This window comes from Pan paniscus, chromosome 20 (assembly GCF_029289425.2).
Source record: "Pan paniscus chromosome 20, NHGRI_mPanPan1-v2.0_pri, whole genome shotgun sequence".
NCBI classification, from domain to species: domain Eukaryota; kingdom Metazoa; phylum Chordata; class Mammalia; order Primates; family Hominidae; genus Pan; species Pan paniscus.
The window spans coordinates 41,166,626-41,190,809 of NC_073269.2; the positions used below are offsets into that span (position 1 = coordinate 41,166,626).

Consider the following 24,184-nt stretch of genomic DNA (forward strand, 5'->3'; position numbering starts at 1 on the left):
CCGGAGTTGCCCCCTCTTCCTTCTCCTCCCCCAGTGCCCCGAGTTGCCCCCCTTCAATCCCTTCTCCTTCCTCAACACCTCCGGATTTGTCCTTTCCCTTCCTCCAGCGACCCCAGAATAGACCCCTCCCGTTTCTCCCCCTGCTGTCTCAGAGGCGCCCACTCACCCTAGACCTGCCTGCCCCATCCCCGTTCCCACCCTCCCCCACCACTATGCCCTCACCCCTGCCCCCCGTCGCCCTCAGCGATTCCCCCTCCTGCTCCCACCCCGGGCTCTGAAGCCAGGAAACCCAAGAGGAAATGACTGAGCCCGTCTGGGTCCCCGCCCGCTCGCGCTCCCCTGGCCACACCCTCCGCCTGGACGCAGCAGCCACCGCCGCGTCCCTCTCCCCACGAGGCTGCCGGCTTAGGACCCCCAGCTCCGACGTAAGTCCCTCTCGCGCGCCACCTCCATCCGCTGCCCCTCTGCCCACGGGCCGGACTCAGGTGGGTAGGGGTTTGACCCCTTCCGCTCCCCTCCGCCCCCCATCCACGCCCACATCTCTCTGCCTCCTCTCCTGGGCTACAGTGGGCCGCTCTGCCTCGCTCCCGCCCTCCTGCCTCAGTCTCCCCAGCTCTCTGTCACCCCCCTCGGACCAGTGCCTCTCAGGTCTCTCCAGCGCGCCATCCCTGCAAGGCGGCCCCTGACACCAACTCACTTTTTCCTCTGAGCGCGGGAGGCGTTACTCACTCTTCCTCCTTCCCCTCCTCGCCGACTCCTGGGCTCTGGGCCCCTGGGGGAGGGAAGAGGCCTCCTATCTACTCCTCTGCCCCAGTCCCCTCCTTGCGTCAGTCCCAGTGAGGGATAAGCGCCTGGCGGAAGGCGCAGGGAGATGTTTCTCTGCTTCAGGAGTGCCCGCCGGCCCTTGCAGCTGCTGGAAGACCCATTTATCTGATGCTTCTTGTTTTCTTTGGGGACCTGCAGGGGAAGGAAGCAGGGTGACCGTTTGGTATCCCCACCTAAGACCATCCCCTTTCCCCTGAGGCCAGCCGTCAGCCCCTGGCAGGGGGTCTTGGAAGCCAGAGGTGTTTGCTCAGGGCAGGGAAAGGGCTGCAGGATCCCCGGGGGCTGCCGGAGGTCGGTCTCACTGACATCATGGCTGACCCCAGCATCGCCTGGTCCCACAGATGTCGCCCTCTGGTCGCCTGTGTCTTCTCACCATCGTTGGCCTGATTCTCCCCACCAGAGGTAAGACCCATCTCTGGCCTCCACCCTGCCCCAGAGCCCCCAGCCAGGCCAGCCCCACGTGTGCTGCGGGGTGGGTGGTTGGCCCGTGTGAACGTTGTCCCGCCCTGTCACCCTCCCGCTGAGCCGGCACCAGGAAGTGGGGATCCCTATGGCGGGGCGACGTTACACCCTCTTTGGACACCTCAGACCCGGGTGGCTGCTTCCAGTGAGTCTGGCCAGGGCCTGTCCTGCTGAGCATCCTCCAATTTCACCTCCAAGAAGAACTCACTGAGTTTGATTTGGCGGGGAGATTGGTGTCGGTTTTCTACTAAGCAGCCAGGAAACCTAGGCTCCCAGAGTCCCCAGGCATTACACAGTTAGGCAAAGCTGTTGAGCTGGGGTTAGTCCAAAGAGTTGGCAACATCTCAGCCTTGCCTGGAAAGTGTCTCCTGAAAGATGGGAACCACGGGGGGGTATTGATTGTCCTTTCTGCGTGGCAGGTGTGGTGTGTGTTAGCTCAGTTAGGCTTTGCCTCTGAGAGTCAGTCACACCTGTTGTCTTGCCCATTTTACTGATGAGGAAACTGAGGCTCAGCGAAGGGAAGTGCCCTGTGTCAGAGGAGAATGGGTGGAGGAGCTGGGAAAACAACTGTCCTGCCTGCCCCCAGAACCCAGGGTGCACGCCCCACTGAAGGCGCCCTCATTTCTCCTTCATAAAATGATTTTCATATACTCGTTCAGTCATTTGACAAATATTTATTGAGCACCTACTATGTGCTAGATATTCTGTGCACTGGGGAAACAGCAGTGAATAAAACAAGAGGTCACACTCTAGTGGAGAGAGACAAGTTAGTAAATTATATCGTGTGCTAGGAGGTGATACGTGCTTGCAGAAAAGTAGAGGTAATGAGGATTGTTTAAACTGGGTGGTCAGGGAGGGCCTCACTGAGGAGGTGACATTTGGACCAACAAACACTTGGAGGAAATGAGGGAATGAGCTTTGCAGGTGTCTGGGGGCTGAGTGTTGTCTGGTGTGTTTTAAGAATAGCAGGCAGGTGGGGTGGCTGGGTTGGGATGAGAAGGGGCAGAGTGGGATGACGAGAGGACAGAGAAGTGATGGGACCAGATGGAGGAGGACTTACGGGCCACGTGAGGGCTTTGCTTTTATGTGGAGTGAAGTGCAGCCAGGGCAGGGCTCTGAACCAGGCGGGCCCCGACCTGACTCAGGTGGTCCCAGGCTCCCTCTGGCTGCAGGTTGGAACAGACTGTGGGGGCGGGGACAGGAGCAGGGAGCCCAACAAGGAGGCTGCTGGGATGTCCAGGCTGGAGGGTACAGAGGCAGGACCAGGATGGGGGCAGTGGAGTTATCCAGCACTGACCACATGGTAAGCCGTGTGGGAGACCCTTTCCCTGCTCTGTGTCATTTCACCCTATCTACAGCCCTGTGAAGTAGATTCAGTTATTATCCCTGCTTTGCAGATGAAGCAACTGAGGCTCAGAGAAAGGACTTCACTTGTTCCAGGTCACACAGCAAGAAAGTTGTTGGGGGCAGGATTTGAAACCAGGGCCCAGGCTGACCCTAGCACCTGGGCTCACTAGACTAAACTGACTTTCCCATCCCACAGGGATGGGTGGGGAGGGGGACTAGAAGAAGGGTTCCCATGCATTGGCATAGCTGAAAACACTTTCAGCATTATGGATTGATGCAGCCAAAGCTGAGTGATTCCACCAGCAGACAGGACCCCTAAGGTTTCACCAGGGAGGGGAGGGCGGGGGTGGTGAGAGGAGGGGGACCAGGCTCCCTCCTGACTTCTCATCCTTGATTCCCCAGGACAGACGTTGAAAGATACCACGTCCAGTTCTTCAGCAGACTCAACTATCATGGATATTCAGGTCCCGACACGAGCCCCAGGTGAGGAAAGGGACACATCTATCAAGATCCTGTCATTGCAAATAACAACAGCAACAAAAATCCCAAACTTGGACCAAACAAGGGAATTTATGGATTTATGTAACGAAAAAGTCCAGGTACAGACCTTCAGGCATGGCTTGATCTAGGTGCTCAAATGATGCTATCAGAACCTCTCTCCACCTCTTGGTTCTGTTTTCTCTGTGTTGGCTTCATTTTCAGGAAGAGTCTCCTCTCATGGGGCCAAGATGATCCCTTGAAGCCTGGGGCTCTCATCCTGTCTGCTAAGAATCCCAGCAAGAGAATTTCCTTTCCCCAGTCCAGCAAATGTCCCAGAACTGAGTTATCTTTGGCCAGGCTCAGGTCGTATCCCTGAGCTGGCCACTGTGGCCACAGGCATAGAAAGCTGATTGGCCAGGCCTGGGTTCCATGTCCAACCTCCACCAGGGCTGGTGTCAGCCCCGCTGAATAAAGTGGACCAAGAGTCAGGGAAGGATGGTCCCTAAAGGAAGTTCTGGGGGCTTTTATCAGAGCAGGTGCATTTGGGAAGCTGAGTTAAACATGTTTTTTTAGGCAGCACTTCTCAGAGTCTTGAGAAAGATAATTTGCAGCCAGCATCTCGAAGAAGGAGCTGTAGTGTGGCATCTGTGGGACGTAAGGTACCAAAGAAGGGGACATATTGGTAGCACATTTCAGCAGTTAGCAAATGGCTGGATTAATTAAGCCATTTCTATTACATTAAAGTTGAGTTGCTACGGGAATCTCTGGCATCTCCATCCATAGACCTTGCCCACTTCTTTTTCTCTCTCCTTTTCTCTCCCTGACCCCTTGTTTCTGGACTCCAGATGCAGTCTACACAGAACTCCAGCCCACCTCTCCGACCCCAACCTGGCCTGCTGATGGTGAGTAGCGCAGGGGCAGGGGGTGGGGACAGGACCAAGACAAACAAAGTTTCCCCTCTTCCTCTGACACTATAGGTCTTTGGTTGCCCATTTCAGTCCCTACTCCCAGCTCTGAATGCCCTGGTTTACTCTGGGTGGGGACAGCCAATTCCATTCAATTCTTTAGAAAAAGAAAACCAAAACGCTTTTGCAATTGTGAAATTAACATGCATATAGAAAAATACAAAACCCATAAATTTACAGTGTAACAACTTACTCTAAATTGAATCCCTATGTAACTACCAACCAGGTCAAGGAGCAGAACTTTGCAAACACCCCCAGAAAGTCTCTGTGTGCCAGTCCCATTTATTTCTTCCTTTCATCTCTTTTTTCTCTGATCCCTTTTTTGAATTTTTTGAACAATTTTTTGACGTTTTCTTGGAGTATAATTCAAAAAGTGCTCCCGGCCAGGCACAGTGGCTCATGCCTATAATCCCAGCACTTTGAGAGGCCAAGGTGGATGGATCACTTGAGCTCAGGAGTTCTAGACCAGCCTGGGCAACACAGTGAGACTCCATCTCTACAGAAAAATACAAAAATTAGCCGAGTGCGTTGGCGTGCTTCTGTAGTCCCGGCTACTCGAAAGGCTGAGGCAGGAGAATCACTTGAGCCCAGAGGCAGAGGTTGCAGTGAGGCAAGATCTTGCCACTGCACTCCAGCCTGGGCAACAGAGCGAAACCCTGTCTCAAAAAAAAAAAAAAAAAGTGCTCCCTGATTTTTTCAATCGATGTTTAAAGACACAGTAGTACATAAACACATTCTGCCTGGAAAGAATAAAACGATTGTAGGCAAAACTAAACCCCTTTGTCACCTCCCCTCCCCAATCCTCGTTCTCTCCCTCTGTCTCTGAGAGGTCCCCACTGTCAGCACTGGGGTAGGTCCCCAGTGATACCACATCCCATGTATATTACTTGGAGAAAATGCACTGACTGTGTGCTGTGTTTGTGTGAGCTTAAGGAGACCTTATGATTGTTCTGCAGCTTGCTTTGTTTCTTCGTGCAGTCGTATGTTTGGAAGTTCTTCTCACATCACTGCATAAGGACTTGTTTTGTTTTCTCTGCTGCCTGGTATTCCACAAGGCACCTATATCACAGCTTATGGAGTCACACACTTCTTGATGAACATGTTGGCTGTTTCCAGCTTTTTCTGTCTACACACAGCACCACAATGAGCAACTCTGTCCCTTCCTCCTTGAGCAAACGCACTTGGAATATGTACTGACTATGTGCTGGTCATGGTTCGAAATATTTTGCGTATGTTAACTCATTCAACCTTCACGCAAACCCTAAGAGGCAGAAATTACCATTGTCCCCATTTTACAGACAAGGAAACAGAGGCTCTGAGTAACTGGTTCAAGGTCTCACAACAAGTCAGGGACGCAGCTGGAATCGAAGTCCAGGAATCTGGCACCAGAGCCTGTGCTTTTATCCAAGACAATACAGGGCAAAGGACATGCATGCTTAATGTTTTAAAATTTGCCCTCCTGCCGCCCAGGCACAGTGGCTCATGCCTGTCATCCCAGCACTTTTGGAGGCTGAGGTGGGTGAATCGCTTGAGCCCAGGAATTTGAGACCAGCCTGGACAACACAGCAAAACCTATTTTCTACAAAAAGTACAAAATGATTAGCTGGGCATGGTGGCATGTGCCTGTAGTCCCAGCTACCTGGGAGGCTAAGGCGGGAGAATCACTTGAGCCCAGGAGTTCAAGGCTACAGTGAGCTATGATTGCACCACTGCACTCCAGCTCAGGTGATAGAGTGAGACCCTGTCTCAAAAATAAATAAAAGTAAAAATAAAAGTTGCCCTCCCAAGTGACTGTACCCATTTCCTAACCCACCAGCAGTGTGCAGGAGTGTCCCCCTTCCCAACCCTACAGTGACACTTGGTATATTGACATTTTCAGGTTTTGCCAGCCTCTTAGGTTTTTTCTGAGATGGAGTTTTGCTCTTGTTGCCCAGGCCGCTGTGCAATGGCGCAATCTCGGCTCACCACAACCTCTGCCTCCCGGGTTCAAGAAATTCTCCTCCCTCAGCCTCCCGAGTAGCTGCGATTAGAGGCATGAGCGACTACGCCCAGCTAATTTTGTATTTTTAGTAGAGACAGGGTTTCTCCATGTTGGTCAGGCTGGTCTCGAACTCCCGACCTAAGGTAATCTGCCCGCCTCGGCCTCCCAAAGTGCTGGGAATACAGACATGAGCCACCGCGCCCGGCCCCAATTCTCTTTCCCCAGTGACTCTTTCTTATCCTTCCGTCCTTGCTCTCCTGACCTGAATAGAAACACCACAACCCCAGACCCAGACCCAGCGACTGGAAGGAACGGATGGGCCTCTAGTGACAGATCCAGAGACACACAAGAGCACCAAAGCAGGTATAGCATGGGACTAAGAGCAGCAGCCTACGATTTTTGTTTAATTCTCTATCTAGGTCAACATTTCCCTCAGTACGTTTCTCAGTGCCCCTGTTTGGGGAATTGTTAATACATTTAAAAAAAATGTTTTTGGTTTGTGGTCAAAGTTATTTGGGGAACCCTGAGTTAAAGTTAACCATGTTTCTTTGTGGCAGGACTTCTGAGAGTCTTGATTAAGCTAATTTTCAGCAAAGGATCCCCAAGGGGCAGCATGCAATATGCAGTGTTTCTCTAACTGATAGACTTTGGAACTTTCTTTCTGTCAGTTCCCCTTGGAGGGCTGGGGCTATAAAATGTGCCTGTGGATATTTCTTTTTTGTACATCTCCTTAATGTTAGAGCAGGAGCTTTTCAGTTGCAAAATATAGAAAATTCACCTTAAACACACACACACACACACACACACACACACACACAAGAATGGTTGGCTATATAAGTTCTGGAAAGTCCAGAAGTAGCCAACTTCAGGCATAGCTGGATCAAGGCGAGTAAGCACTGTCATGAGTGCTTTGTTCCCTCTCTTGGTTCTGTTGTCTTCATTCTCGACTAACTTCTCCCCTCTTGATGGCAGAGATGGTCCCATAGTTCTAACTTTAGGTCACATACGTGGTGGCTAGAGAACAAAATCTTTCCCATTATTTCTAGCCTGAGGCCTAGAATTGACTCTCATTGGTTCAGCTGGAGTCACATGTTCATGTCTGAACCAATGAGAGCCTGAGAAATGAGCTGCTCTCACTGGTCAGGCCTGAGTCTTGTGCCCCACCCTGGGGCTAGAGAAGAGGCTCAGCCAGCCATGCCTGAACCACATAGACCAAGAGTCAGGGAAGAGGGGGTTTTCCTTTGGACAAGTGAGTTAGCGTTACCAGAAGGTGTGGGAAAGGAGACTGAGCTGAGATAAGGCAACAGATCGCCTCTAATGCCTGCGTGATGATCCTTATTTGAGGGGCAGCCCCACACTGGAAAGTGTTGTAGCATAGGCCACTCCCAGAGAGACATGTACAGTTGTGCAGACTGGGCACTGAACAAGAGCACCGCCTCTCGGGCCATGCCATTCTCTTTGTCGGTCTTTATAATTGTTCCAGTTTTCTAGTGATAGCAGCAAAGCATCTCATTCTTACAGAATTTATCTATTAAAACAATCCTACAATGGATGGAAATAAAGTGCTTTACAGAAGGGAACTTTTCTAGTTTGTACAAAAGTGCACCTGTAGGGGGTGGGGGATAGCAGCTGTGTCCACACTTATCAACTGATAAAGCATTCTCACATCACTGCATTAATTTACTGAGTCTTTGCTGACCTGAGTTGCTCTATGTATTGGTCCATGTTCCTGGATATATGTGACAGAAATTCATCAAGGACAAATGGCTGTCACTGCTGAGCCTCTGGGTTGCCTAGAGGCTGGGCATGAAAGCCCCCAGGCCTCTCTTCCTCCTCTATCTTTGCTTCTCTTCCACCTAGGAAGGAAATGGCTCATGTTATTTGAGGCTCCTAGCTCAAAACTTCCAGACTTCACCTAGGGTTTTAATCTGCTCAGGTTACGATAACAAAATACCACAGACTGGATGGCTTAAACAATAGGAATTCATTTCTCCCGGTTCTGGAGATGGGAAGTCCAAGATCAAGGTGCCAGAAGGGTTGGTGTCTGTCGAGGACTCCCCTTGGGTCACAGACAGCCATTCTCTTGCTCTGTCTTCACCATGTCCTCTCCATGTGTGGGTGGGCTTGTGAGCTTGAAAGCAAGCTCTCTGGTGTCTTCTTATAAGGGCACTAATCCCATCATGAGGGACCCACCCTCATGATCCTATCTAACCCTAATTACCTCCCAAAGGCCCTCGCTCCAAAATACCATCACATGGAATTTGGTGGGGTGGATAGAATTCAGTCTATAGTACCTAGCTGTCACTCAATATCCCTACTTGGGATTTCAAAGGTCTCAGGGAAGGACCAGACTGAGGTCACAAGCTTCCTTTTGTAGCCTGGGTTATAACTGGGGAAGGGAGGGCAATGTCTTCCCACAAAGAAAGGGAGAGCTGTTCCAGAAGGAGGAAGAGTGCTGAGCAGACACTAATAGCAATGGCTGACTTTTGCTGAGAGCTTATTCATGCTGGGCACTGTGCTAAGCTTCTGTGTATTCAGTCATTCGATGCTTGTGATCATCCTGTGTGGTGGGAACTGTCATTACTCCCATTTTACGGGAAAGGGAACTGAGGCCCAGAGAGGTTACTCAGCTTGCCCTAGGCAATACAGCCAAGAGTGGCAGAACCGGAATTTGAGTCCAGACTGTCTCACACCAGGGTGCATGAGCACCACACACCAGTATGGCTGTCCTTCGCATTCCTGTGGTCTCTGCCGTGGATCTGGCTTATACTTTCCTCTGGGCAATGCATTCCCTGAATATCTTGTAATCCTTGGTTGCCAGTTCCTATTTAGGGTGTGGGGCACTGAGATAATTCCAGGGAACTTGGGTTTCACGAGGGAGCTTCTCTGTCTGCTGGCTTCTTGTTGAGGCCTCCGATGTGGTGTGGGGGCACTTCTCAGTTCTTGGGGGAGGCCTTTTCTTTGGAGGTACTGATTTTTTTCTTTTTTTTTTCAAGAGAAGAATCCTTTGGTATTTTCGGTCTGGGGGCAGAGGTGATATTCAGAATAGTTTTGTTGTTGTTGTTGTTTTTGAGACAGAGTCTTGCTCTGTTGCCCAGACTGGAGTGCAGTGGCGAAATCTTGGCTCACTGCAATCTCTACCTCCCGAGTTCAGGCAATTCTCCTGCCTCAGCCTCCCGAGTACCTGGGATTACAGGTGTGTGCCACCAGGCCCAGTTAATTTTTTTATTTTTAGTAGAGGCGGGGTTTCACCATGTTGGCCAGACTGGTCTTGAACTCTTGGCTTCAGGTGATCTGCCCGCCTCAGTCTCCCAAAGTGCTGGGGTTTACAGACATGAGCCACTGCACCCAGCCAATATTCAGAATGTTTTACAAGTTTCTCCAGACTATGTAGCTGGGTCAGAGTCCTTGGCAGGTGTTGCCCTTTCGTTCCTTTATCTCCTGGATTATAGTGTGGGCCAGAAGGTCTTGGAGAGGGGTCTGGAGTCCCTCGGGGATTGAGCCAGATCAGATAGTCGTAAGCGGGGCTATGTGCTTATTTCAGCATTTCAACGCCTGCCATTTCTTATTGCCTCTAGGTGTGGAGTAGGGGGGATGCCTGACCCTGCACACCAGCTGTGTAGATGTGGGAGAGGGGTTTCTTCCAGTTGCAGACTCTCAGTAATATCCCTTGTTTCTGCCTCCATGGCTCACTCCTGCCCTCCACTGATCTGGCCACTCTCTCAGCTCATCCCACTGATGACACCACGACGCTCTCTGAGAGACCATCCCCAAGCACAGACGTCCAGACAGACCCCCAGACCCTCAAGCCATCTGGTCAGTAACTGCTTCCCCAGACTGGAAGCAGGCTATTTTCTGTTCACTGTGTATTTCCAGCACCTGGAATACAGCCCAGCACAGAATAGTTCTCAGTAAAGACGTGATGGGAAAGTAAATGACTTCAAGCCAGGCAGAGGGTGGGCACATGATAAATGTCTGAATAGATAAGTGAATGCATAAATTATTGCTGCATACAAACCACCTAAAAACTCAGTGGCTTAAAAGGATAACCATTTATTTAGCTCTCATTTCTGCAATTTGGAAATCTAGGGTGTGCTCAGCTGGCTGGTTCTTCTGGTTTCAGCTGGACTTACTCATGCATCTGAGGTCAGTTGTGGGTCAGCAAGGACCTCCGTTTCTAGGGGCAATTTGGTTCTTTCCCTGGTGATCTTATCCTCCACTTCCTGCCCAGTCAGCCCCCCAGTGAATGAATGGAAATGATATGCCCATGGGTCACATAGAGAGCCCATTCATCCATTCATTCAACAAATATTCACTGAGTACTTGTGTGCTAGGCTAGTTCTAGGGGACAGAGATAGAGTGGTGAACAAGCCAGAAAAAATCTCTGCCCTCATGGAACTACTATTCTAGTGGTAAGAGAAACACAACAAGAAATAATCATAATTATGTATCAGTTGATTTCAACTTGCTATCAAGAAAAGTAAAGTAGGGTTAGAGAGTGACTGGGGAGTACAGGTTGAGTATTCCTTATCCAAAATGCTTTGGACCAGGAGACTTTCAGATTTCAGATTTTAGAATATTTGCATTATACTTACCAGTTCAACTTTCCTGACCCAAAAATCTGAAGTCCAAAATGTTCCAGTGGGCATTTCCTTTCGATGTCATGTCAGACTGTTACCGGAAAGGGGTTCCGATCCAGACCCCAAGAAAGGGCTGTTGGATCTTGCACAAAAAAAGAATTCAGAGAGTCCATAGAGTTTATTTAGAAAGTAAAGGAATAAAGAATGGCTACTGTATAGGCAGAGCAGCCCCACAGGCTGCTGGTTGCCTGTTTTTATGGTTGTTTCTTGATTATATGCTAAACAAGGGGTGGATTATTCATGAGTTTTCTGGGAAAGGGGTGGGCAATTCCCAGAACTGAGGATTCCTCCCCTTTTTATACTGTATAGGGTAACTTCCTGACGTTGCCATGGCATTTGAAACTGTCATGGTGCTGGTAGGAGTGCCTTTTAGCATGCTAATGTATTATAACTAACGTATAATGAGCTGTGAGGATGACCAGAGGTCACTGTCATTGCCATCTTGGTTTTGGTGGGTTTTAACTGGCTTTTTACTGCAACCTGTTTTATCAGCAAGGCCTTTATGACCTGTATCTCGTGCCGACCTCCTATCTCATCCTGTGACTAACAATGTCTAACCTCTGGGGAATACAGCCCAGTAGGTCTCAGCCTTATTTTACCCTATTTGAGATGGAGTTGCTCTGGTTCAAACACCCCTGACATGACATCAAAAAGTGTCAGATTTGGGGACATTTTGGATTATGGATTTGGGGATTAGGGATAGTCAACCTGTATTTCATATACAAAACCAGGGAGGGCCCCACTGGGAAGGGAGTGAAGGAGGGAGCCATGCAGATGTCTAGGGAAAGTGTGTTCCAGGCAGAGGAAACAGCCAGTGCAAAGGCCCTGAGGTGAGAAGGTGTCTGCATGTTCAACAGCAGGGAGGCCAGTAGGGCTGGAGTGCAGGGAGTGAGGGGGATGGGAAGGAAATGAGATTAGAGGAATAATGGGAGCCAGATTGTGTGCCATGGTGAGGATTTTGGGTTTTGTTCTAAGGGTACCCAGGAGTCCCCCTTTCCTGACTTTGCCATTCACGTATTCACTTCACAAACCTTTGCTGAACCCTGACTTGCTCTTTGTCTGCCTCTCCAGGTTTTCATGAGGATGACCCCTTCTTCTATGGTAAGTTATCCACAGGAAGATGTGGGGGAAGGAAAGGTGAGGTCCATCTGACTCTACCCCTTCATTTTTCTCTCTGCAGATGAACACACCCTCCGGAAACGGGGGCTGTTGGTCGCAGCTGTGCTGTTCATCACAGGCATCATCATCCTCACCAGTGAGAACTGGGGTTGGGTGGGAAGGGCACCAAGACCAGGAGGGGGACTTATGACTGAGGGCTGGGTTCTCAAAGGTCCCTGGGCAATTTTGTTTTAAATGAGGTATCTATTAGCTGCATATCCATACAAACCACCACAGAATTCAGTGGTTTAAAATAATGACCATTTATTGAGCTCTCAATACCACAGTTTGGAAACATAGGCTGGGCTCAGCTGGGTGATTCTTCTGGTCTCAACTGGATTTACTCTTGCATCTGAGTTCAGTTGTGGGTCAGCAGGAAACTTTGTTTCTGGGGTGCCTTGGCTCTTTGCCACATCATCTTATCCTTCACTAAGCTAGCCTGGGCTTGTTTGCATGGTGGTGGCAGGGATCTAAGATAGAGTGAATGCATGCAGGCTCAGAACTGGCCATTATCACTTCTGCCTCATTCCATAGGTCAAAGCAAGTCATGAGGCTGGGTTTCATTCAAGGAAATAGACTCCACCTCTTGATGGGAAGACAGGCAAAGTCACATGGCAAAGGACATGGATACTGACAGGGAGGGGTAGAGACTAAGGGCCGTTTGGCAGTCAGCATACCACCCCAGCAGTCACAAGCCCACTGCACCCAGGCCTGGCAGGGAACAAGGGCTGAAAAAGGCTGTGTCAGGAGGAGATAACTGAGGATTAAATGCCTCATGGAACAACCCCACCCACTCAATCCAGCAAGAATAGAGGCTTGAAGCAGCCAGAGTAACTACTCTTTTAAGAGCTTAATGTTTCTGTAAAATCTTTTGGTACTCAAATGTTGACAGCTGTGTTGATCAGGGTCATGGCAGGTGGCAGAAGGACCTGCAAAGGATTAACTGGAGAAAGTTTAATAGAGTGATATCTCTGGAGGTACAGGCAGGGCAATGAGATGGTGCAGTGCCCTAGGACTAGCAAGGATGGGGACCTGTTATCCCCCAGCCTGAGGGACGAGAGGAGGCACTGGCTTTGCAGGAGGCCTGGTGAGAGATGGAACTGGAGGTGGGGCTGCTGCGCTGTCTCCTGCCAATGCTTAACCAGAGGGCAAGGGGCCCAGGGCCCCATGCAGGGAAAGGAAGTTGTGGGGAAAGGCAGAATAACAAGCAGAGAAACTAATTTTTAAAAAAGGTTTTTAAAATGTTGTGGGTGAAATAAAACACGAGCTATCAGTTAATCTGTATAACCAATGCCAAGTTTCATTACCTCTCTTGTCCAACTTCCTCATCAAGAAAATGAGCATAGCCACATCTTTTTTTGCCTTAAGGGGAGAGGCAGAATTCTAACAATCATAAGACATGATTCCTGATGTGTGCGTGATCCCCACTGAATCTGAGAGTCAAGCACTGTTGCCTCGGTCATACAACATGTATGTGTTGATCCTGACTTTGCACCAGGCCCTATTCTCACCCCAGTGGCGAAGTTAAGGCTCAGAGAGTTAAGGAGTTTGCCTAAGGTCACACAGCACAGAAGAATCAGTAAATTCATTTGCTGGCGGGACACGGTGGCTCACTCCTGTAATCCCAGTACTTTGGGAGGCCAAGGTGGGAGGATGGCTTGAGCCCAGGGGTTCAAGACCAGCATGGGCAAAATAGCAAGACCCTGTCTCTACACAAATAATTTTTTTTACTTAAAAAAAAAAAAAGAATCAGTGAAGGATTGGACCCAGGTTTGTGTGAGAGCAGAGCCTGAACGTTAGCTCTGGGGCCATGTATTTTTCCAACAGCAAATATTTGTGGGCACCTAGTCTGTGCCAAACCTATGCTGGGTGATGCTGGGGGCATGGTGGTGACAAGCAGCCCTGGTCCCTGTCCTCAGGAGCTCACATCTGGTCGAAGATGATAAGCAAATAAATGCATGAATGAGTGGATACAGAGAAAGATATTTGCCAAATAAAGCAGAGTGACAGGGAAGAGAGGGGTGGGGAGAGAAGCCCTCCCTGGAGTGGTGAAATTGGAACTGATCCCTGATGATGAGATGAATCACCAGGTAGAGAGAGCAGCAAGTGCCAAGCCCTGGAGGCAGGAATGAGCTGCGCCCATTGCTATAGCAGCAGAGGAGGCAAAGTAGCCAGGACAGGGTAGGTTGGGGGAGAGGAGAAGACGAGGCCAGAGAGCTGAGGGGCTGGAGGAGGCAAGGGTGGCAGGTGTTTTCTAAAGTACCCTTGGCTTCTAAGTTCCCCCTCCCTCACTCTGGAGCAGCCACAGATAAGTCTCTGGAACCCATCTGTGTCCTCCTACCTCAAGGCCTTTGCGCTGCTGTTCCCTCTGCCTGTAACACCCTTCCTCCAGGTGTCTCCCTTACCTCCTTCAGACCTTTGTTCAAATGTCACCTCCTTGGCAGGCCACAGTGGTTCACGTATGTAATCCCAGGACTTTGGGAGGCTGAGGCAGGTGGATCCCTTGAGGCCAGGAGTTCAAGACCAGCTTGGCCAACATGGTGAAACCCTGTCTCTACTAAAAATACAAAAATTAGCTGGGCTTGGTGGCACATGCCTGTCATCCCAGCTACTTGGGAGGCTGAGGCGGGAGAATCGCTTGAATCCAGGAGGTGGATGTTGCAGTGAGCTGAGATTGTGCCACTGCATTCCAGCCTGGGTGACACAGCAAAACTCTGTCTCAAAAAAAAAAAAAAAGTAACCTCCTCATTGAAGCCCCAGTAGCCATCCCTGTGAGGATGAGCCCAGCTCCTGGGCCTCCATGCCTCCTTCCTGGCCTTATTTCCCTTTGTAGGACTTAACACCCTCCCACTTAGCACCTTCATACATTTGATTTTGTAATTTTTCTTCTTGTTGGTCTTTCCCCATAGAAAGAAAACTGTGCCGGGGCAGGGATTTTTTTCTCTGTCCTCAACTGTGTTCTTAGTGCCTGAATGAATGAATAAGTGAGATACAAAATAATGGGAGTTTCCAAACGGCTCTTCTGTGAGCCTGTGTGGGAAGGGCCTCTCGCAGGGCCCCAGCACTGGCTGTTCTCGGTGTGTTTCTCCATCATTTGTTTATGGAGTTGCCTTTGAGTTTCCCGAGGGGCAGGGTTGATCAACCTGGTTCCCCAGCCCCACAACACACGATAAGAATCAATATCACTCTAGCTCGTGACTGAACCATTTCCTTCACCCACAGGTGGCAAGTGCAGGCAGCTGTCCCGGTTATGCCGGAATCATTGCAGGTGAGTCCATCAGAAACAGGAGCCAACAACCCGCTGGGCACCCGAAGACCAAGCCCCCTGCCAGCTCACCGTGCCCAGCCTCCTGCATCCCCTCGAAGAGCCTGGCCAGAGAGGGAAGACACAGATGATGAAGCTGGAGCCAGGGCTGCCGGTCCAAGTCTCCTACCTCCCCCAACCCTGCCTGCCCCTGAAGGCTACCTGGCGCCTTGGGGGCTGTCCCTCAAGTTATCTCCTCTGTTAAGACAAAAAGTAAAGCACTGTGGTCTTTGCCCCAGGATCTCTGATCATTTGGGACAGGGGAGTGGAAAGAGGAGGCAGGGGCTGCCTCAGGGCCCTCAAGGAATAAAGCAAAGGCCGGACGTTGTGGCCCATACCTATAACCCCAGCACTTTGGGAGGCTAAGGCGGGAGGATCACTTGAGGCCAGTAGTTCAAGACTAGTCTGGGCAACATAGTGAGACCTTGACTCTACAAAAAATAAAAATATTAGCTGGGCATGGTGGTGCGTGCCTAGAGTCCCAGCTACTCAGGAGGCTGAGGCAGGAGAACTGCTTGAGCCCAGGAGGTCGAGACTGTAGTGAGCTGTGATTGCACCACTATATTCCTGCCTGGGTGACAGAGTGAGATCCTGTTTCTAAAAAAGAAAAATATAACAAGCCAAGGCAGGGAATAAAGTTAGGGAAGCCAGTCTAGTGTGTGGCAGACAGGATGGCGGTGGGCGGGTGCAGGTGAGTCTGTGTGCTGGGTGACTGGCCAGAGAGAGAGCCAGGGCTGGCTTCTGCCTGCAGTCAGTTTGAGAACACTGGCATGGTCCCCATAGGGGAGCAGGTACCCAGTGTCAGCTCACCCCTAACATTTTTAAGGGTTTGGAGGTCCCAGATCACAGGGATCCCCTCTCCTTCCTACTTCTAGTCCCTTCCCACACCGGGAGGGGCCTTGCACACATGAGTGTGGATGCCACAGCCTGCACCTCCAAGCTCTATCCACAGCCCCCAATACACAAATGGCCACCCTCCGGGGCACTTCTTGGCTTAGGAATGTGTCCACCAAGAAGGCCCTGCAGGCCCCAGCATGGGCCCAGAGCAATTTGAGAGAGGAATTCAGGGGTCCTAGGGATCTAGAACATGGTCAAGAAGAGCATAGGTGCTGGTGGGCACTTCCTGAAGGCCCTTGGGCTCGACCAGATTAGGCCAGAGCAGGTCCCCTGAAGTGCAGGACTTAGACCAGAGCTCTACTCAGGCTTAAGGGTCGTGCCAAAATCAAGAGACAAGGTCCTGGTCACAGGGCTTACATAACAGTGTTTCACAACTTCAGGTCATAGCCCATTCATGGGTTACTAAATCAGTTTAGTGGGCTCTGAGTAGCATAAGAAAAAAGAGAGAAAGAAAGAATAATTTTTAAAAGACATTAGTACATCACTAATAAATGTAAGATTGTATATATATAATATACATAGCATGTCATATACATCATATGCAATATAATTATATAATGTATAGAATATGACAATTATAACATAATTGTTAATGCATCACTATAAATGTTATTACTGCATCACTAATCTCAAATATAAGACTATATATAATATGTAGCATGTTATATACATTATATATGTATGCATATCTTCATTATAATATGTATATTATACACATACAGGGGGATACTAAAATTATTTCATTATTTGCACCTACCACATAAAGCAGAACAGATGTCTAACTGATCAGGAGGGGATGTCATCTAGATATGAGTATACATTTACATATACAATGGATTATGTCTTTTTTTTTTTTTTTTTTTTTTTAGATGGACTCTTGCTCTGTTACCCAAGCTGGACTGCAGTGGAGTGATCTCAGCTCACTGCAACCTCTGCTTCCCAGGTTCAAGCGATTCTCCTGCCTCAGCCTCCCAAGCAGCTGAGATCACAGGTGCCCGCCACCACGGCTGGCTAATTTTTGTATTTTTAGTAGAGATGGGGTTTCGCCATGTTGGCCAGGCTTGTCTCGAACTCCTGACTTCAGGTGATCTGCCCGCCTCAGCCTCCCAAAGTGCTGGGATTACAGGTGTGAGCCACCATGCCCAGCCTGATTATATATATTAAGTTGAATAATTTGAAAATGTCAATATTCAAATGTGTTTGACCTATAAAACTAGCAATGTCATATGGCTCAACCTAACAGTGTACATGATAGTGTGATATGAAATGCATTTCATACTGCAGGTTGCTTTTTGAAAACGTTGAGAATCACTGGGCAGTGGGGGACATAGGTTGTGGCAGGGAAGATAAATTTCCGGTTAGAACAGGAAATGCTGGCAGCTACGTTTGCCCGCTGGCTGGGTGGTGGCCACACCAGTGTGTGCAAGATGTTTCTAGTACGATAGTTCTCAAACTTCAATCATCACATATTCCCAACTTATGACATATTTTCACCCCATCTGTACTATTATTCTCTCTTTTAAAAGATCAACTCCCTTTTTAGTTTAAACATATTTATTTTAAAAGCTACAATCATATATGGAAAATCAGTACTGCTTGATATAGATAGAAGATAGCTATAAAGATAAATCCAAGGCCAGGCGCAGTGGCTCACACCTGTAATCTCAGCACTTTGGGAGGGAGACCGAGGTGGGTAGATTACTTGGGGTCAGGAGTAAGAGACCAGCCTGGCCAAGATGGTGAAACCCCGTCTCTACTATATAAAAATACAAAAATTAGCTGGGCGTGGTGTCGCACGCCTGTAGTCCCAGCTACCCAGGAAGCTGAAGCACAAAAATTGCTTGAACTCAGGAGGCAGAGGCTGCAGTTAGCCGAGATCGTGTCACTGCACTCCAGCCTGGGTGACAGAGTGAAACTCTGTCAAATAAATAAATAAATCCAGTGAAAAGAAATGAAGATGTTATGTTGCATTCTAGCTGGGTCTGGAGTTTCTGTTATGTTGCAGAGGGCTGTGAACCAGAGGCCTGGGTCTGTGGTGTTGGAGGGAGACCCTCAAATATCAGGGAGGTGATCTTCACGCTGCTGCCCAAAGAAACTGCAGGGTTTGGGAGTTTCTTTGGAACTCTCAGCTCTGACTGTGAGTCTCACTTCTGACACCAGCTGCGGGTTTGAGGGTTCCCAAGGGTTTGACAATTCACTACAAGGACTCACGGAACTCACTGAATGCTCTCAGACTCACAGTTACGGTTTATTATAGTGAAAGGAAACAGATGAAAGCCAGCCGAGGACAGAGACACATCCGGAAGCATCCAGGAATGTCCCAAGTGCAAAGCTTCCAGCTGTCTCCTCCCAGCACTGTCTTCTGCGGGCACCCATGTGGGACAGTGCATGCAGAGTGTTGCCAATCAGGGAAACCCACTCAAGCCTTGGCGTCCAGAGTTTTTACTGGGGCTCAGTCACATAGACGTAATTGACCACATGTGTGGCCGACATTAGTTTCCAGCCCCTCCAGGGGTGGAGCTGATACTGTGTGGCCCACATTCCTCAATGGAAATCACACTGTTAGAAATGATCTGGTGTGGCCCTAGGTCCCTATGTAAATAGAGACACTCTTATCAGGCAGAACATTCCAAGGGCTTAGAGATTACCTTCCAACAGCAAGGCCAGAAGTCAGCCCTTTGGGGTAAAATTAATTCCTTACTATAGAGACTTTCTCCCTCATCTCATTTGTTGGATTAAGAGATATTCAAGCCCGGGCGCTGTGGCTCATGCCTGTAATCCCAGCACTTTGGGAGGCCGAGGCAGGTGGATGACCTGAGGTCAGGAGTTCGAGACCAGCATGGCCAACATGGTGAAACCCCATCTCTACTAAAAATACAAAAATTAGCCAAGCATGGTGGTGCATGCCTGTAGTCCAGCTACTCAGGAGGCTGAGGCAGGATAATCGCTTGAACCCAAGAGGTGGAGCTTTCAGTGAGCCGAGATCACACCACTGCACTCCAGCCTGGGTGACAGAGTGAGACTCCATCTCAAAAACAAACAAACAAAAAATAAGAGATATTCAAAGGTGATTTACTTTCTGACCATGTGACTCAACATGATTTTACCTTGTTTGGGGCCTAAAGCCATGTCGTGTGCTACCACGTCAGTTCAGGAGAATACCTGACAACTTCCTTGCACAGAATAGAGGCAGTACTAACTCAAGGGGGGATGAGTGGGGTTGGCCCTCGGTGTTCTCTCGCCACTCATTCTATCTTCCATGGGGTAGGGATGAAAATGCTAATACTATGTTTCCCAGATGCGCTCAAAGATGTGGTTTTGGGTGTGGATTCAGCTGTGCGAATTAGAGGCCCTCACAGAAGACTTGGAAGACCAAAAGAGACCATCTTTCTGTGCCATTTGCTGTTTGCTGTGAGCTCATAGGATGGTGAAAGTGTTGAGTTTTTTTGGCTGTACCATTCCAGTGTCCAGTCACTAGCCTCGTAGGTACTAAAAGTCAGTTATGCTCATAAAAGAATATCTAAATTGGCCAGGCGTGGTGGCTTATGCTTGTATTCTCAGTACTTTGGCAGGCCAAAGCAGGCGGATCACCTGAGGTCAGGAGTTTGAGACCAGCCAGGCCAACATGGCAAAACTCCATCTCTGCTAAAATACAAAAATTAGCCAGGCGTGGTGTAGTCCCAGCTGCTCAGGAGGCTGAGGCAGGAGAATTGCTTGACCCTGGGAGGCAGAGGTTTCAGTGAGCAGAGATTGCGCCATTGTACTCCAGCCTGGGCAACAGAGAGAGACTCCATTTTGAAAGAAAAAAGAGAGAGAGAGAAAGAGAGAAAGAAGAAAGAAAGGAAGGAAGGAAGGAAGGAAGGTAGGAAGGAAGGAAGGAAGGAAGGAAAAGGGAAATCTAAATGGCCAATAAGCACATGAAAAGATGTTCAATATCAACAGTCATCAGTAAAAATGAAAATCACAATGAGATACCACCACACACCCACTAGGATGGCTAAAATTAAAAAGACAGACACTTCCAAGTGGGAAGAGGATGTGGAACAAGTGAAATTTCCATTCGTAGCTGGACCAGAAAGGGATACAATCACTTTAGAAAACTGGCAGTTTCTAGGCCGGGCACGGTGGCTCACACCTGTAATCCCAGCACTTTGGGAGGCTGAAGACCATCTGAGATCAGGAGTTCGAGACCAGCCTGGCCAACATGGTGAAGCCCCGTCTCTACTAAAAATACAAAAATTAGCTGGATGTGGTGGCGGGTGCTTGTAATCCCAGCTACCGGGGGGGGCTGAGGCAGGAGAATCACTTGAACCCAGGAGACAGAGGTTGCAGTGAGCCGAGATCAGACCACTGTACTCCAGCCTAGGCAAGAGAACGAGACTCGGTCTCAAAAAAAAAAAGAAAAGAAAACTGGCAGTTTCTTAAAAAGGTAAATGTGCACTTAACCTATGACCCAGCTATTCAACTCTTAAGTACTTATCCAAGAGAAATCAAACCACATGTCCACACAAAGACCCACACACAAATGTTTACAGCAATATCTGTAATAGTAAAAAGACTAGAAACAACCCCAATGTCCATCAGCACAAGTGAGTGGACTACAAACTGTGGAAGGAAGAAAGACTGAGCTACCACAACACATGAATGAATCTCAAAAGCATTGTCCTGAGTGAAAGAAACCACACACGAAAGAGCACAGACTGTGTAACTCCATTTATATGAAGTTCTGAAATATGCAAAACTGATTAACAGTGATAAAAATCAGAAGAGTAGTGGCCTCTACTATGTCAGCAGGAGGTGGGGAGAGACTGCAAAGGGGCATGAAAGAACTTTCTGGAAGGATTGAAATGTTCTGTGCCCTGATGACAGTGGTGCAGATTACATGTCCATATATTGATCAGAATGATCAAATTGTACGTTTAAGTTTTGAGGGCTGGGTGCAGTGGCTCATGCCTGTAATCCCAACACTTTGAGAGGCCAAGGCAGGTGGATCACTTGAGGTTGGAGTTCGAGACCAGCCTGGCCAACATGGTGAAACCCCGTATCTACTAAAAATACAAAAATTAGCCAGGCATGGTGGTGCATGCCTGTAATCCCAGCTCCTCAGAAGGCTGAAGCAGGAGAATCGCCTGAACGTGGGAGGCGGAGGTTGCAATGAGCCGAGATCACGCCACTGGACTCCAGCCTGGGTGATGGAGCAAGACCCTGTCTCAAAGGAAAAAAAAAAAAAAAAGATTTGTACACTTTACTATGTGTAAGTGATATTTGGATGTGTGAACCCTCCAAATCTCATATTGAAATGTGATCCCCGATGATGGAGGGGGGCCTGGTGGGAGGTGATTGGGTCATGGGGGTTGATCCCTCATGAATGGCTTGGTGTCCTCCCCATGGTCATGCGTGAGTTCTTGCCCTCTTAGCTCACATGACAGCTGGTTGCTTAAAGAGCCTGGCACCTCCCCCTCTCTCTGTCTTACTCCTGCTCTTGCCATGGGACACGCCTGCTATCCCTTCACTTCCTGCTATGAGTAAAAGATTCCTGAGGTCTCTTCACCAAAAGCCAAGCAGATGCTGGTGCTGTGCTTGTACAGCCTGAAGAACCATGAGCCAAAGAATTCTCTTTTCCTTATAAATTACTGTCTCAAGTATTCTTTTATGGCAATGCAAAATGAACTAACACAGTAAGTTATAACTCAATACAAAACAAGAACATTGAAAACAAATAGGCAGTTCTGTCCTGGGTGGTGATGATTTTCTGATCCCTGGATCTCAGACAGAGCAGCCAGATGCTGAAGCTGATGTGTACAATGGGGGCTCCTGATTGGGGTGGAGGGAGAAGCTCCTTGGGCAAGTCAGTCTGCTCATGTTGTGGAATCATTTGCAGTCTTCGCTTAGAGCGCACTCCACCAGCCTTTCCAAAGAGCTTGTCAACCTCTAATTCCTTATGCCAAGCCAGACCAATTTTGCTTAAAATTGACAGTCACAAATAATCTCAAAATCTCGTGGCTTACAACAAAGGTTTGTTTCTCGCTCTCACTACATGTCCCTCACGGTTCAGCTAGGAGCTAGGATGGGACCCAAGATGATGGGGAAGCCTGGGCTGGGCGCAGTGGCTCACACCTGTAATCCCAGCACTTTGGGAGGCCGAGGCAGGCAGATCTCTTGATCTCAGGAGTTTGTGACCAACCTGGCCAATATGGTGAAACCTTATCTCTACAAAAAATACAAAAATTAGGCCAAGTGCAGTGGCTTACACCTGTAATCCCAGCACTTTGGGAGGCCAAGGCAGGCGGATTACCTGAGGTCAGGAGTTTGAGACCAGCCTGGCCAACATGTCAAAACCCCATCTCTACTAAAAATAGAAAGATTAGCCAGGCATGGCGGTGCATGCCTGTAATCCCAGCTACTCAGGAGGCTGAGGCAGGAGAATCACTTGAACCTGAGAGGTGGAGGTTGTAGTGAGCCGAGATCAAGCCACTGCACTCCAGCCTGGGTGACAGAGTGACAGAGTGACACTCTGTCTCAAAAAATAAATAAAAATAAGCTGGGCATGGTGGCTTGCGCCTGTGGTCCCAGCTATTTGAGGGGTGAGGTGGGGGGATCGCTTGAGCCCAAGAGATGGAGGTTGCAGTGAGCTGAGATCACGCCACTGCACTCCAGAGTGAGACCCTGTCTAAAAAAAAAGAAAAGAAAAGAAATGTTTCTGGTTATCATAGCAGGCAGAAGGCAGAACAAGGAACAAGGTGAGACACACACTGGCTCTTATAGCCTCTGTCAGGAAGGGACACACCTCATTTCTGCTCACATTATCATTATCGAAAGCAAATCACATGGGCACATTTGAGTTCAACAGCACAGAAAATTACAGTCTTCTTATAGGAAGGTATATTAATCCGTTTTCATGCTGCTGATAAAGACATACCCGAGATTGGGCAACTTACAAAAGAAAGAACTTTATTGGATTTACAGTTCCACGTGGCTGGGGAGGCTTCAATCATGGCAGAAGATGAAAGGCATGTCTCACACGGTGGCAGACAAGAGAAGAGAGCTTGTGCAGGGAAACTCCCCTTTTTAAAACCCTCAGACCTCATGAGACTCATTCACCATCACAAGACCAGCAAGAGAAAGACCTGCCCTTATTATTCAACCACCTTCCACTGGGCCCCTCCCACAATATGTGAAAATTCAAGATAAGATTTGGGTAGGGGCACAGCCAAACCACATCAGAAGGGAACTGGGTATTGATGGGCAGTAATATTGTTTACTACAAAGGACATTTATTATCTCACATAGCAAGAGTTCTAGAGGCAGAAACTGTATTCAGCTTCAGGAGACAGCCAGAAACAACAATGACTTAAACAGGTTATTTATTCCTCTCTCACATAGCAGAACTCTGAAGTACATAGTGCAAGGCTGGGAAGAGGATCCCTAATATCATAAGGGACCGGACTTGCTGCTCTGCCACCCTAAGCATGTGGCCTGAAGCCTCAAGATCACAAAATAGCTGCAGAAGCCTCAGCCATCATGCCACATTCCAGGAAAAAAATCAAGAAGGGGAAAAAAAAGTGGGAAAGGAAAGGCACCACTAGGCGATTCAGCTCCTTTTAAAGAGACTTCCCAAGACTCCCTCCCAAAGATTTCTACTTCCTTCGGATTGCTACCTCTAATTGCAAAGGACACAGAAATGTGGTCTTTTAGCTGAGTCCGTGACACCCCAAATACCATCAAGGAAAATAATTGCCCTCAGGAATTTGTTGATTAGGATGCTGAGAAGGATGGGGAGCTGCCACCAAGTCAGGAGATGGAGCCTCAAGTCATTTTTACTCCAATGTAAAAGGAAAAGATAACTGTTAAGACTGGGGGTTGGCCAGGCACAGTGGCTCACACCTGTAATCTCAACACTTTGGGAGGCCAAGGCAGGTGGATCACCTGAGGTCAGGAGTTTGAAACCAGCCTGGCCAACAGGGTGAAATCCCATCTCTACTAAAAATACAAAAATTAGCCAGGCATGTGACACATGCCTGTAATCCCAGCTACTCGGGAGGCTGAGGCAGGAGAATCACTTGAACCTAGGAGGCGGAGGTTGCAGTGAGCCAAGATTGCACCATTGCACTCCAGCCTGGGTGAC

General features: G+C 48.8%; 1 protein-coding gene across 4 annotated transcripts; it reads left to right on the forward strand.

Annotated features, from left to right (window-relative positions):
* Nucleotides 1–58: 58 nt before the first annotated feature.
* On the forward strand, nt 59–15,396 carry FXYD5 (FXYD domain containing ion transport regulator 5). 4 transcript variants are annotated; one of them, XM_003816123.6, is made up of 9 exons: nt 59–485; nt 1,167–1,227; nt 3,037–3,117; nt 3,960–4,016; nt 6,331–6,423; nt 9,787–9,876; nt 11,772–11,801; nt 11,881–11,955; nt 15,081–15,396. In XM_003816123.6, the coding sequence occupies exons 1-9, from the start codon at nt 300–302 to the stop codon at nt 15,128–15,130; spliced, it is 723 nt and encodes a 240-aa protein (XP_003816171.4). In that variant the 5' UTR covers nt 59–299; the 3' UTR covers nt 15,131–15,396. The 4 variants fall into 4 exon arrangements, with proteins under 4 accessions (XP_003816171.4, XP_003816170.2, XP_008967455.2 ...); XM_003816122.4 differs by having other exon boundaries at nt 59–425; XM_008969207.6 differs by lacking the exon at nt 15,081–15,396 and having other exon boundaries at nt 11,881–13,576.
* The last annotated feature ends 8,788 nt before the right edge of the window (nt 15,397–24,184 follow it).